This window comes from Hyperolius riggenbachi, chromosome 4 (genome assembly GCF_040937935.1).
Source record: "Hyperolius riggenbachi isolate aHypRig1 chromosome 4, aHypRig1.pri, whole genome shotgun sequence".
Taxonomy (NCBI): domain Eukaryota; kingdom Metazoa; phylum Chordata; class Amphibia; order Anura; family Hyperoliidae; genus Hyperolius; species Hyperolius riggenbachi.
In genome coordinates this window covers 207,447,808-207,462,027 of record NC_090649.1, presented here as the reverse complement: position 1 = coordinate 207,462,027, position 14,220 = coordinate 207,447,808, and the positions used below count along the sequence as shown (strand labels likewise).

At 43.8% G+C, this 14,220-nt stretch overlaps 1 protein-coding gene across 3 annotated transcripts in view; it reads left to right on the top strand.

Annotated features, from left to right (window-relative positions):
• Positions 1-14,220, top strand: part of ARMC9 (armadillo repeat containing 9) — a 294,287-nt gene that overhangs the window by 187,643 nt on the left and 92,424 nt on the right. For all 3 annotated transcript variants that reach the window (XM_068281283.1, XM_068281282.1, XM_068281281.1), the window contains exons 12-13: positions 5,760-5,852; positions 7,821-7,911. In XM_068281283.1, the coding sequence (XP_068137384.1) occupies positions 5,760-5,852; positions 7,821-7,911 (184 nt within the window). The remainder of the gene's footprint in view (positions 1-5,759; positions 5,853-7,820; positions 7,912-14,220) is intronic.

Here is a 14,220-nt window from a genome sequence, read left to right as displayed (position 1 = left end):
GATTGCACATCACACATATGACTTTTTCGCCTCAAGTCTAGTTTGAGGCCATCGTTTTGCGATTTTGTGAGTGAGTTTTTTTCCCCCTCCCAAGGCTTACCTTTGTGCTACGATTTTTTGTAAAGAGCTTTTGCAGAGCAATTTGTTTTTTCATTACCTGACGAAAGTCAGGAAGTGAACTCTTTGATCCGGAAAAGAAAAATACAATGTATGTATTCTTAAAGGCGCAGGCGCAAATGCCGCATAATGCAATTTTGTAAGCGTTTTGCGCTTTTCCTATACCCTCCACTGTAGCACGAATGCCCTAAAAATGGTACAGTGCGATGCGCTTTACTGAGCGGAAAGCAGACAAAACGCTCAGATATGAACTGTCCTTTAAAGCGGTATCGTCACCATAAAAATCAAATTTCAACAGCAACTGGTCTGAGTGTATTAAGTGATAAAGATGCTAATCCTGCATTCAAAACCTTCAAAACTTTTTCTGCTGTTATGATTTGGAGTTATCACATACTTAAGGCGCACTGGCTCTTTAGTAGTCGGTGCCAAAGAATTGCATGCTGGGGGTTCTTTTTATCTATAATCTATTTTCCTCATCCCTTTATTTCCCTGCCAGCTGCTTACCTGACACCTAATCCCCTACTCATTTGTGTTTACAAGCAAGGCTGAGGCGACTCAGCGATTGGAGGAGACAAGAAAAAAAAATAAAGGGCAGAAATTACATCACGAGTTAGCCTTAACTTTGGTCAAAAGACATGGCTCCCACCAGGAACAGAATTCTCGCCATTTACTATATAACATTCACTGAAATCAAAACGTGGACAGTATAATACATGTGTTATGCAAGTAGCTCAAGTATTTATCTACTTATATATGTGTTTTTTTTCCTTGGCATAGTATGGCTGATCGTACTGCCATACTGCCAGGATTCATTGCACAAGTGATTTTAGGGTGTTTTTTTTAAATATCGCTGGCGCTAAAAAAAACAACGCAAAATGCCCTAGGTGTGAACAAGCCCTAAGTCAGTGCTTTTCAACCCATGGTACGTGTACCAGCAGTGATACTTTGTGGCTGGCCAGGTGGTAAGCTCTGGGGAGATGAAAAGGAAGTGTCTGTGGGCTGCAGGGAGATCAAAGGGAAAAGTGATTTAGGGCTGGTCCAGTGCCTGGTGTTTTCAGGTTTATTTTTGTAAGACAAAGTGAAGCACTAACTAGTTGATAAAAGCACAATTACAGAGCAATTAGAGGGCAGGCAAGCTGGTAAATATACACAGCATGATGCAGAGCTTGCATGGAGGGTCCATGGGAAAAATCTGCCTGGTCTCTCCCCATTGTTATAATGACTGCATGTGCTGATAAGGTGTTAAACCGGTTGAAAAGTTTTTGACAGTCCCTAGACTCCAGGAGGGCTGCTTACTGACTTGTGGGAGAGACCAGCAGGGACAGGAGTCCTATTACAGGCAAGTAGCCTCTGTGTGATGTGGGACTGCAATACAGATGAGCTCTCTGCTCCATCTCCTGCTATTCTCAGTCTCTCTACACTTCTCCTCCCTCTGGCCTAATGCACGCTAAAATCACAACAGCAATCACTAGCAATTTGGGAGTGTGATTTTTTTTTTTGAATGAATCACTCCAAAAAAATGCTAGTTCTGCGCCTGCGCAGTACAGCCCGGCGGACGTCCGATGACGTCAGCGCGCCGGCGTGGGACGCAGAAGTGCCGGGCCTTGGAGCGCAGAAGAGCCCGACCTGGCAGCCGGCCTGGCCAGGTCGGGTCGGCCACCGGAGACCACCGGGAGCCTGCGGAGCGGCGGCGAGGGCACCTCCTGCCTGCTACGGGCTGGAGGAAGCCCCAGGTAAGTGGAAATTGATTTTTATTTTTTAGCCACCCTCCCTGAACCTTCCCTTTAAAGAGAATCTGTATTCACAAAATGAAGTATAAACAAACATCCCTGCCTGTTTGGGGTCATCTCCTAGCCCCCTCTGTAATATTTTTGCTGCTCTCCACTGCAATAAAGAGGGTAAAAAAACTGTTTTATAAACTATTTTGTAAACAGAAAAGATGGCCACCAAAACAGGAAGTACATCAGCAGAGCAGTGAACTCAGTTAATACACAGTAAGTACACAGAGAATTCAGTGAGTTACACATTGAATTCAGTCTCCAGAGGTTATGTGCAAGTTTTGAAAGAGCTCTGTGTCAATGAAGCATGACACACGTTTGTTTTTAGAGCCTGGAGTCTTGGCTCTGCATTCGTGTCAGCCTGACAGGCAGCTTCCTCCTCAGCCAGCTATTCTTTGTTCAGTTTATCAGTCTGTGTTTATCAGCCTCACAGATCGCAGACAAGCTGAAAGTGAGAGCAGGGACATTGTCTGTGAGGAATAATCATCACAGGAGCACTGGAGGGGCTTGGAAGGAGTTAACTTGTTCACATTACTGAAGAGTTGGCAGCCTTCCAGACACGGCAGGGGAAAGATAAGTAGATTTATTACAGAGATGGCACAAGTAGAAAGTGCTGCAGTAAGCCAGAGAACAATGGAACAGCCTTAGGAACTTGTAGGATAGGAGAAATGCTGCTAAAATTTTTGTTACAGAGTCTCTTTAAGGACCAGAGGCTGCTGGTACACTAACACACTGCATACCGATGAATCGCCGCAAAAATCCGCTGCTCTCGCCGGTCACCCTACTCTGTCCCCGCTGCAGGCTGCTCTCTCTGCAGTCTCTATGACGGCAGAGCGCTGTGTGTCGGTCAGGAGCCGCTTTTATTGGCTCCTGACCCTGTCACTCAATGTAAGCCAATTGGAACGGCTTACAGTAATGATAGGGCCAGGAGCCAATGAAAACTACTCCTGCCCGGCTCACAGTGCTCTGCCGTCATAGAGACGGCAGGGCGGGGAGAAAGCCGCGGGAATGGCAGGGCGCGCGGTGAATGGGACGTAGAGCTTATGTCCAGTCAGAACCGCAGCGTCCCCTGCCCGACGTAGATTTGTACTGCATCGGTCCGGAAGAAGTTAAGCAAAAAACATTTCTTTGTTACAGCTGATACAAATCCTGCAATAAATCTGCACAGTTCCTGATTCATGAAAGCAGACATTGTTTACAGCCTGTGCTTTCAAATGGGCTTATCTGCCATAGGCAGTCATGTGACAGAGGGGGAGATCAAATTACAAGTAGTGATTAGACACAAAAGAGGGGGAATTACACAGGCTAAACTCTTTAAAAACCTATAGGGTGCATTTCTGTTATGTTTCCCTTCTGTCCTGAGCAAGAGTTCAGGTCCACTTTAAAGTCATACATCAGAAGATTATGGGCAAATTCCACAAAGAGAAATGTATCCCTAATTGAATCTGATTAAAGAGAAATTTGCACCCAGAAGTGAGGGAAAAAACTATTGTACCTTTACTGCCATTTGGTTCCACATACTTGTGCGAAAAAGGCATTTTTTTCATTGACATGTATAAAAAAATAAAGTTACTGTCTTCAGATGGAATCTGACTTGATTCTATCAGTAAGCACAGGCACAAATATAATATTGGTTAACACTGTATGTATCCTTAATCATTGGCCAGCCCTGCGTAATATGTTGGCGCTTTAAAAATACAATAAATAATAATAATAATAGTACATACTTTATCCTTTTTTTTTTTCACTTATTGATACGAAATCACTTGTGGTACTTGAAAATTTTCATGCGATAAAAGTGGTACAATTTCTGAAAAGGTTGAAAAGCCCTGCTCTACACAGTCTATTCTATTGTGCTGAACTCCCCATCAGATACAATCTTTGCAAGATGCTGTGCACAAAGATGCTATCAAAAGATCAGCATCTGCAAAAGATCTGTTCCTGCAAAATGCATTCATAGTCTATGATATCTGCAAATCTCAATACACACCTTGTTTAACCTCCTTGCCGGTCTAAAAAATCCGGCAAGGAGGCAGCGCTGCACATTTTTTTAATTTTTTTTTTTTTAAATCATGTAGCGAGCCAAGGGCTCGCTACATGATAGCCGCTAAGCGGCGGCATCCCCCCACCCACTCCGATCGCCTTCGGCGATCAGAGTATGCAGGGAATCCCGTTGAGAACGGGATTTCCTGCAGGGCTTCCCCGGTCGCCATGGCGACGGGGCGGGATGACGTCACCGACGTCATGGACGTCGGGACATCATAGGGAATCCCGATCCGCCCCTCAACGCTGCCTGGCACTGATTGGCCAGGCAGCGCAGGGCTCTGGGGCGGGGGGGAGCGACTCGGCGCGGCGGATCGGCGGCGATCGAAAGTTACAAGCAGCTAGCAAAGTGCTAGCTGCTTGTAACAAAAAAAAAATTATGCAAATCGGCCCAGCGGGGCCTGAGATATCCTCCTGCGCAGGTTACCCCGAGCTGAGCTCGGGATAACCGGCAAGGAGGTTAACAGACATTCATCTGCAGATCTGAAGATCCATCCTTGTGGATCTGATCTGCAGAGGAATGTCTGTTAAACAATGTGTGTATTGAGATCTGCAGATATCCTAGACTATGAATGCATTTTGCAGGAACAGATCTTTTGAATGTGTACACTACAGCATCTTTGCGTACAGAATTTTGCAAAGATTTTATCTGATGGGGAGTTCAGATCAATAGAATAAATTAATAGATTAGAGTATGACTCTCATACTACATCGAAGGTGGTAAAATTGGTCTGTGATCTTTCATTAATCTTTCAAGTGTGTACACAGCTTAAGTTCATACTGCATAACGCAATCACTAAACGATAATTTGCAGCACATTTGCAATTAGAACAAAATTGCAGCACTTCTGTGGGAATACACTTATAGGCTTACATTAGCAAAGTGCAATTCAATTCATCGGCAATTTGAAAAGCGAAAAGAAGCCTTATGTTGTTATTCCATAGAAACGGAGGCTACCACATTAATGAACAAAAGACTAGTGTCAGCTGTGTATTACTTTTTTTTCTGTAATGAGTTCTAGTTCTACCATTTTCCCTTATTTGATGTTGTACCGCAACAGCCTCAATATCATAACTGAAAGTAATTTGTCTTTTAAAGGAATGTCACGCATCTTGAAAAAGTGCATAAATCTGCACACCAAAAGTTATGCAGAGCCCCAGGAACAACAAAATTAATGTAAAGTAAAGAACAAGAAATCCTGGAAAAAGTGGGCTGCACCACTAAAGATAATCATCAATACTAAATAAAATGTATTTGATCATAGGGTCAATACAATATAAAAACATGTTTGTTGTACACAATGTTAGTTGTTTTTCATATTATATTGACCCTGTGATCAGATAAAGGTATTGATTATCTATAGTGGTGCAGTCTGCTTGTCCAGGATTTTGTGTGTTGTTGTTTTGTTACAGTGTCACACATCTTGCTAAACTACTAGTTTGGCACATGAGATGTCACTGTTTACTTCTAATGTGCTGACTTTTGTAGCTCAGCTACAGCTAATATTGGCCTGGTCAGGTAAGGACTTGGATGCATGAAGTACATTTGCATGTGAATGTCACAGCTGGGTCACACAATGTGGAACTTTCATCTCTATATGCTGATAAACCTCCACCATATGCTACCATGGTGTCGGTAATCTATGGTGACTGATAGGTTGACTGTTAGTTCAGACCACAATATGGTTCTCATCTTTAAGGGTTTTAGAGGTCAGCTGAGTAAATATTCTTCCTCCTTCTAGTTTCATTATAAAAGAGAATACTTTTCTAAATATTTTGTTGCCAGAAATTCTGAATTTTGTTTTAATCCTCTTGATTTTAGCGCTTTACACATTCCCAGCCTGGTGAGCAGAGGGACACCGTTCTACAGGCTTACATAACTAATGACCTATTGGATTGCTTCCAAAGTGGACAGGTGAGCAGCATAGAACATCAGTCTCATCTCATGGATAGGCATGTTTTTCTGCAGCATATGTTAAATACAAAAAATACACACCCTATACAACTTAAAGAAGAACTCCACCCACCTCTATTTGACAGTGTTGGCTCTATTTTCTGAACTCATGATATCCCATCCATTACGCATGCACACTAGCCACACTTGCAGTGTGGAGTGGTTTTTTTTTTCCCATCTACTTTGTCAGTCCATTGCAAAATCATGCCTCTAGTAGAGATGGTTGTATGCATCTGTACTCATGGGGGAGTCTCATCAGGTGAAGGATTTGTAAGGGTCTAGCTATTCCTGTTATATATTGAGATAATCCAAATGTGCATGATGCACATGTATGGGTGCTCTTTATTGGTGATTATGCTCTTTTAATAAATAGTCACACTATTTGCTATTATTATTATTAATACTAATATTATTTATTTAGTATTTATACAGCGCTGACATCTTCCGCAGTGCTGTACAGAGTATATTGTCTTGTCACTTAACTCTCCCTCAGAGGGGCTCACACTCTAATTCCTACTATAGTCATATAGGGAAGACAATTAACTTAACTTTGTTAACTTTGGGATGTGGGAGGAAAACTGACTGCCTGGAGGAAACCCACTCAGACATGAGAACATATAAACTCTGTGCAGATAGTACCCTGGCTGGGATTGGAACCAGAGACCCAGCGCTGCAAGGCGAGAGTGCTAACCATTACACCACCATGCTGGTATTTGCTTGACAAGTAGTTATCTGCTATGCAAAACTATCATATGTTATAATGGTAGAAAGAGAGGCGGAAATTGCTGGCACTGCAGAAACTTTTTCACATCCAAGGGAGGAGGGGAAGAGGAGGGGAGAGCTACACAGCCCCAGACAAAGGTATGTGTGGAGTATATCTTCAGCGTGCTCAGGCCAAAGTAACGTCACAATATGGAAGAGGAGAAGAAAGCGCCGGCACTGCTGTCATACACTTTATTCCAACATTGATAAAATCATACAAAGACGTAATCCATACAAATTGAGGAGGCACATACCGTGGGTGGCTGTGGATGGTGTGGTGGGTGCGAAGGGTGCAGAGCCTGACGGCCGTTTCGCGCGATATGCGCTTCTACGGAGGCTATGAAAACTATCATATGCATCAAAATGGGCAGACACCCCCCAACTGATGTTATATAAAACAGTGTACAGCACTGTTTTAGCACTGTTCCTCCGCTACCCACAAATGCTAAGCTTGTTTCACTGATTTCTGGCATGTGGTGAATCCACCACTGTTAAAGGGGCACTATGGCGAAAATGTTTAACATTTAAATATGTGCAAACATAAACCAATAAGAAGTATGGTTTTTCCGGAGTAGTGAGCCATACATTACTTTTTTCCTTTGTTGCTGTCACTGGTTTTGGACTAGTCCATCTCTTCATAAGGGATTCTCAGCAAGGCTTTTATTCCTTATAAAGATATTCCTTAAAAATAATTTAAACAATGATGCTGGCCAGCTCCCCTGCTCGCTACACAGTTTTTTGGCAATTGGACAGAGCAACTGCCATTCACTAATTGCTTTTGAAAATAAATAAATGTATAAGAATCCCCCATGAATAGATGGACCAGTCCAAAACCTGTCGCTTCTGTCAGATTTCTTCTACCTACTGTAAGTGACGGCAACATAGGAGAAAAGTAATTTATGGCTCATTTTACTCTGGAAAAAAACGTACTTCTTATTTGTATATGTTTGCACATATTATAAATTTTTCGTCATAGCGCCCCTTTAACTATTCTTGTGAATCATGCCACAGAAACCGCCATAAACTTTTGAATGATGTCAGCAGTGGCACGAGAAATAAGGCCTAGTTTTACATTAGAAATCAGTGGGAAAATGAGCAATCATTTACAAATGCATATTCTTTATGCTGTGTATTTCTGTTGTTGTATTTCTATGTCTTTTAATGCAGAGAAACGTCCTGCAGCTGCTCCACTCAAAGAATGAGGTGGTCAGACAGTACACAGCCCGCCTCATCAATGCTTTTGCATCATTAGCGGATGGTAAGATTTAGAACTGCAAACTAGAACTACTTGACTCTCCGCCGTTATTTCTAGATAATTCTTAATTTTGCATTGCATTTGGTATAAATTATCTTTATATGACTGCATTCATTTCATTAATGAGAGTATTTCCCTAAAAATGTAAGTGTTGGCTTACATTGTCATCTTCCCCATAACCATAATATGAGTGCATAATAACAGTTATTATTCAATTAAAATTGGCCAAGTTTTCTGCAAATGAGTCCTCTAGATCAGTGCTTTTCAACCTGTGGTACGCGTACCAGAAGTGGTACTTTCTTACTCGCCAGGTGGTACGCGGTATTCTCTGGGGAGATTAAAAGGAAGTGTGAGCTGGTGGGGGAGATCAAAAGAAAAAGTGATTTAGGGCTGGTCCAGTGCCTGGTGTAATTAGGTTTGTTTTTGTTTAAGACAATGTAAAGCACTAGTCTAGCTAATGAAAGTGCGATTACAGAGCAATGAGAGAGCAAGCTGGTAAATCTACACAGCATGATACAGAGTTTGCCTGGAGGGTCTGTGGGAAAAAAATCTGTCTGGTCTCTTCCCAATGTTATAATGACTGCATGTGTGGATAAGGTGTTAAACAGATTGAAAAGTTTTTGATAGTCCCTAGACTCCAGGAGGGCTGCTGGCAGCTTGTGTAAGAGGACTGGCAGGGACAGGAGTCATATTACAGGCAAGTAGCCTCTGTGTAATGTGGGACTGCAATACATCTCTGCTTCATCTCAGACTATTCTCAGTCTCCCTCCACTCCTCCTCTTTCTAGGCTAGTGCAACACCAAAATCGCAATAGCAATCACTAGCAATTTGCAATTTTTGAATTAATCGCTCCAAAAAATGTTACATGCAGTGTGTTTGTGATTTTGATAAAAACAACAATGCTGCTGTGAGAACACCCTCATAGTGTAACATTAGCCAATCGCTTTTCAAATCGCTGGTGATTTGAAAAATGCTCAGAAGCACTGTTGGTGTGCACCAGCTCTCCCTCATTCACCTGTGTTTCTCCCATTTCCCCTAGTGCTGACTGTGTCTTACAGGAAAGCTAAATAAAAGTGCAATTCTGGTGAGACAGATATCTGCTTCCCTCTTTTTCAGCTTTCCCCCCCCCCCCCCCCCTCTCTCCTCACTGTTTCTCCCCTTCTCTGCATAAGTATTTCTCTGCCGCCAGTGAGCTGGGCGCAGGGTGAGCCGAATGACGGCTCTCCCTGCTACCACTAAACTCCCCGGCGACGTTAAATACTATTCCCCCTCCGAGTCTGTACTTTACCTGTCACGCTATCCCTTGAATTTTCTTGCTGTATTTCCACATTGACACCCCCACATGACTACTGGCATATATGATGTGGGGTGCGTGTGTGACGTCATTTGGGCTGATGCTTTCATAACAGGCTTCTAGTTTGTGTTTTCCCCCCAGGCCAAAAGGTCCCAGTCCTCCCCTGGGGGGAAGGGAGATGAGAAATAGTGTCCGCCAGGGTGGTTGAGGGGAGATAAGGAAAAGTGAGGGAAATAGGAGGAGAGCAGCAGGGTCTCCAGGAGTGTTCCTTCCTTTCACTGGCTGGTTATTTGCCATATCGTGCAGCAGGAGGGGTTCGTACGTGCCGTTCGTGAGTGCCCCGACAACAAGGAAGGCTGCAAGGTAATGGAGAACAAGTTCTATATTTCTATATATAGTATATTTGGAAAAATTTAAAAAATGCATAATTATATTCCTGGTTGGACCCAGGGCCGGTTTAAGCAACAATGGGGCCCCAGGGCAAAATAAACCTGGGGGCCCCCCCCAACATATACCCCGGAACAAAAATCGACATTAGGGGACCTTTTTTGCAGCTGGTATAGTCAGGGTGTAAAGTCCCAATCGGTCAGAGCTCCACATTCTGGCTTTCCCAGCCTGCATGGGGGACAAGGGGTTAAAAAGTTTCAGGAGGGGGGACCCCACAAAAAAAATTCCCACACTCTAAACATAAAAAAAATTGGGAAAATAGGAAAAAAATACCAGGGATCTTCATACAGCCATATGGCGGCTGTATAGCGATCCCTGGCCAAAGCGCTGTGGCTGCGTATAGACCCCCTGGAAACCCCGTCAGGAAATTTATTGCGCTTTCGTTTGATGCATGTAAAATTACACTACCGTTAGGTTTGCTACTAAAAGTGACATTTACCGCATTTAAAACTATACTTTTTTCCTTCTAAACTTTAAAATCGATTTTCTCAAAAACTATAAGGTCTTTTTGAAAAATAGTTTTTCCCTCTTATTCCTAATGATCTCCTTAACATATCCTGCAAATTTAGGGTTTCTAGCATTTAAGGTGGATTTGCTATTAACCATTAAAGTCGGCAGGTTTTTAAATGTTTGTTTTTTTTCCTTTGAAACTTTAAAATCGATTTTCTCAAAAACTATAAGGCCTATTTGAAAATTTTTTTTCCTCTTGTAGCCACTGGGGGCCCCTACAAGCTCTGGGGCCCTGGGGCAGCTGCCTTCTTTGCCTTAATGGTAGCGCTGGCCCTGGTTGGACCTGATTCTAAGGCACAACCATAAGGCAACCATGATCAGTGTTTCACCATGTTCATAGAAACAATTCTTATCCTGTGACCTAGTTCTAGATCAGGGCTTTAGAATCTACAGTGTGGTCAGTGCACTGTGGTATAAAGTTTAAGGGCAGATGCACTGTGAAAAGATAATGTGTATTGGGGATAATGTATAATGGGCTGTATGGAAGATGAAGAAGATGAATACCTCTACCAAGGTGGCACCCTGTGTATTTTGCTGGCAAATGCTGCGCCAGCACATGCATAGTAGTGCACAACTTGCTGAGAGAGACCTTTCAGGAATCGCCCCCTCCCCCCCCCCCCCCCCTTAGAAATCCTGGGTTTTTCCCTGGAACCACACTTAGCCCGGGTGTCCCAAAACAATTCACAGCTATGCAAGTGTGTGTGTGTGTGTTCTGCATATTTATATCCCTTCAGATTGTAAGATTGCAAAGACAGCCCTTCTTGCTACATAATTTGTTTATTTGGTATGATCTGAAATAGTCACTAGCTAGCACAGAAGTACTTTAATAAGTTGCTTTATTTTAAATGTTTTACTTTGGTACAGCATATATAGTATCCAGCTCTTGGTGTAGCAAAACCATGCATGAATGTACGTATATATGTGTATGGATGGAAAACAGTTCAATGTGGTGGTCCCCAGTTTGAATCCCAGCCAGGGCTTTATCTGCACAGAGTTTGTATGTTCTCCCTGTGTCTGTGTGGGTTTCCTCTGTGCACTGCAGATTCCTCCCACATGCTCAACACATACTGTTAAAGGTACATTTTCAATGTTTGCCTTTTTTTCTGATCCCCTTTAACCTCCTTGCCGGTTATCCCGAGCTCAGCTCGGGGTAACCTGCGCAGGAGGATTTCTCAGGCCCCGCTGGGCCGATTTGCACATTTTTTTTCCCTACATGCAGCTAGCACTTTGCTAGCTGCGTGTAGTATGCGATCGCCGCCGCTGATTCGCCGCTACCCGCCGAGCCCCCCCCCCCCCGCCCCAGACCCCTGCGCAGCCTGGCCATTCAGTGCCAGGCAGCGCTGAGGGGCGGATCGGGGTTCCCTGTGACGTCCCGACGTCATCCCGCCCCGTCACCATGGCGACCGGGGAAGCCCTGCAGGAAATCCCGTTCTCAACGGGATTTCCTGCATACTCTGATCGCCGAAGGCGATCGGAGTGGGTGGGGGGGATGCCGCCACTCAGCGGCTATCATGTAGCAAGCCCTGGGCTCGCTACATGATTTAAAAAAAAAAAAAAAGTGCAGCGCTGCCTCCTTGCCGGATTTTTTAGACCGGCAAGGAGGTTAACCTCCTTGGCGGTTAATTTTTTCTGCAAAAATTGCAGAATTCCAATTTTTTTTTTTTTTTAATGTTTCATGTAAAGCTACCAGAGTGGTAGCTACATGAAACACCACTAGAGGGCGCATGTGGCCCTCTAGTCCGATCGTCGCCGGCATCTATAGCAAACAGGGGAACGCGTATATAACGCGTTCCCCTGTTTGGCTTCTCCTGTCGCCATGGCGACGATCGGGATGACGTCATGGACGTCACCCGACGTCCTGACGTCAGGCACACCCGATCCAGCCCATAGCGCTGCCCGGAACTCATTGATCCGGGCAGCGCAGGGCTCTGGCGGGGGGGGGGGCCCTCTTCAGCCGCTGCGTGCGGCCGATCGCCGCAGAGCGGCGGCGATCAAGCTGTGCGCGCGGCTAGCAAAGTGCTGGCTGCGCGCACAGCAATTTACAGTATGAAAATCGCCCCACCAGGGGCTGAGATCTCCCCCTGCGCGGCATAGCCCGAGCTCAGCTCGGGCTTACCGCCAGGGAGGTTAATAGACAGAAGGAAGTTAGTAATGACACATAGATTTTTTTTTTTTTTTTACTTCCAATGTCACTTTATCAGATCTTGCATATGCAGTGCTAGGAGTGGAGTCACTGATGGGTGACGTCTCTGCACAGCAAGCAACAAGATTAGAAGTTCTCTGCCCTGTCTCCTGCTTGGATAAACATTTTTTTCACACTGTGATGGGGGCTGGCAGCTCTATATAGATATTCATTGAATGGTTTACCTTGTACTCATACTGTGCTGTGTGATCTGGTCTTTCTTGTATTCCTGTATTGTCATATTGCTGTATGTCACCCCTAAATATTGTCTGTAACCTAAACTAATGTCCAGCACTGCGTAGTATGTTGGCGCTTCAATAAATAATAATAATAATAGCATTATTATTATTAAATGTACATATTTTATTTATTTTTTTACTTATTGAGTTGTTAACATCTTGCGAAATCACAGGTGGTACTTGAAAAATTTCATGCGATAAAAGTGGTACAATTTCTGAAAAGGTTGAAAAGCCCTGCTCTAGATCACTGTTTCTTAACCTTTTTATAGCCCCTCCCCTTTATTAATGTCACCATCAGCCAAGTACCCCCAGTATTGGGGAAAATCATCTTCATGTTGACACATACCATATGTATTTGTTAGGAATATTTTATAATTGTGTATACATGGTATTTAAATGTTCATTAAAGGAAACCTGAGCCTGTTTTCAGACTGTAAACCAGCATTAGCGAAGCAGTGCAGGATGTATTTAGAGAGTTTAGCCTGTTTAATTCCCCCTCATTTGTGCCTAATCACAAGTTGTAATTTGATCTCTTCCTGTGTCACATGACTGCCAATGGCAGAGATGACAGATTACAGTGGCTTGAAAAAGTATTCGGCCCCCTTGAAGTTTTCCACATTTTGTCACATTACTGCCACAAACATGAATCAATTTTATTGGAATTCCATGTGAAAGACCAATACAAAGTGGTGTACATGTGAGAAGTGGAACGAAAATCATACATGATTCCAAACATTTTGAATGTGGGTGTGCATAATTATTCGGCCCCCTGAGTCAATACTTTGTAGAACCACCTTTTACTGCAAATACAGCTGACATTTTTTTAGGGCATGTCTCTACCAGCTTTGCACATCTAGAGACTGAAATCCTTGCCCATTCTTCTTTGCAGAAAAGCTCCAGCTCAGTTAGATTAGATGGACAGCGTTTGTGAACAGCAGTTTTCAACTCTTGCCACAGATTTTCGATTGGATTTAGATCTGGACTTTGACTGGGCCATTCTAACACATGGATGTATTTTGTTTTACACCATTCCATTGTTGCCCTGGCTTTATGTTTAGGGTCATTGTCCTGCTGGAAGGTGAACCTCTGCCCCAGTCTCAAGTCTTATGCAGACTCCAAGAGGTTTTCTTCCAAGATTGCCCTGTATTTGGCTCCATCCATCTCCCCATCAACTCTGACCAGCTTCCCTGTCCCTTCTGAAGAGAAGCACCCCCAGAGCATGATGCTACCACCACCATATTTGGCAGTGGGGATGGTGTGCTCAAAGTGATTTGCAGTGTTAGTTTTCCACCACACATAGCATTTTGCATTTTGGCCAAAAAGTTCCATTTTGGTCTCATCTGACCAGAGCACCTTCTTCCACATGTTTGCTGTGTCCCCCACATGGCTTGTGGCAAACTGCAAGCAGGATTTCTTATGCTTTTCTGTTAACATTGGCTTTCTTCTTGCCACTCTTTCATAAAGGCCAACTTTGTGCAGTGCACGACTAATAGTTGTCCTATGGACAGATTCCCCCACCTGAGCTGTAGATCTCTACAGCTCGTCCAGAGTCACCATGGGCCTCTTGACTGCATTTCTGATCAGCGTTCTCCTTGTTCAGCCTGTGCGTTTAGGTGGACGGCTTAGTCTTGGTAGGATTA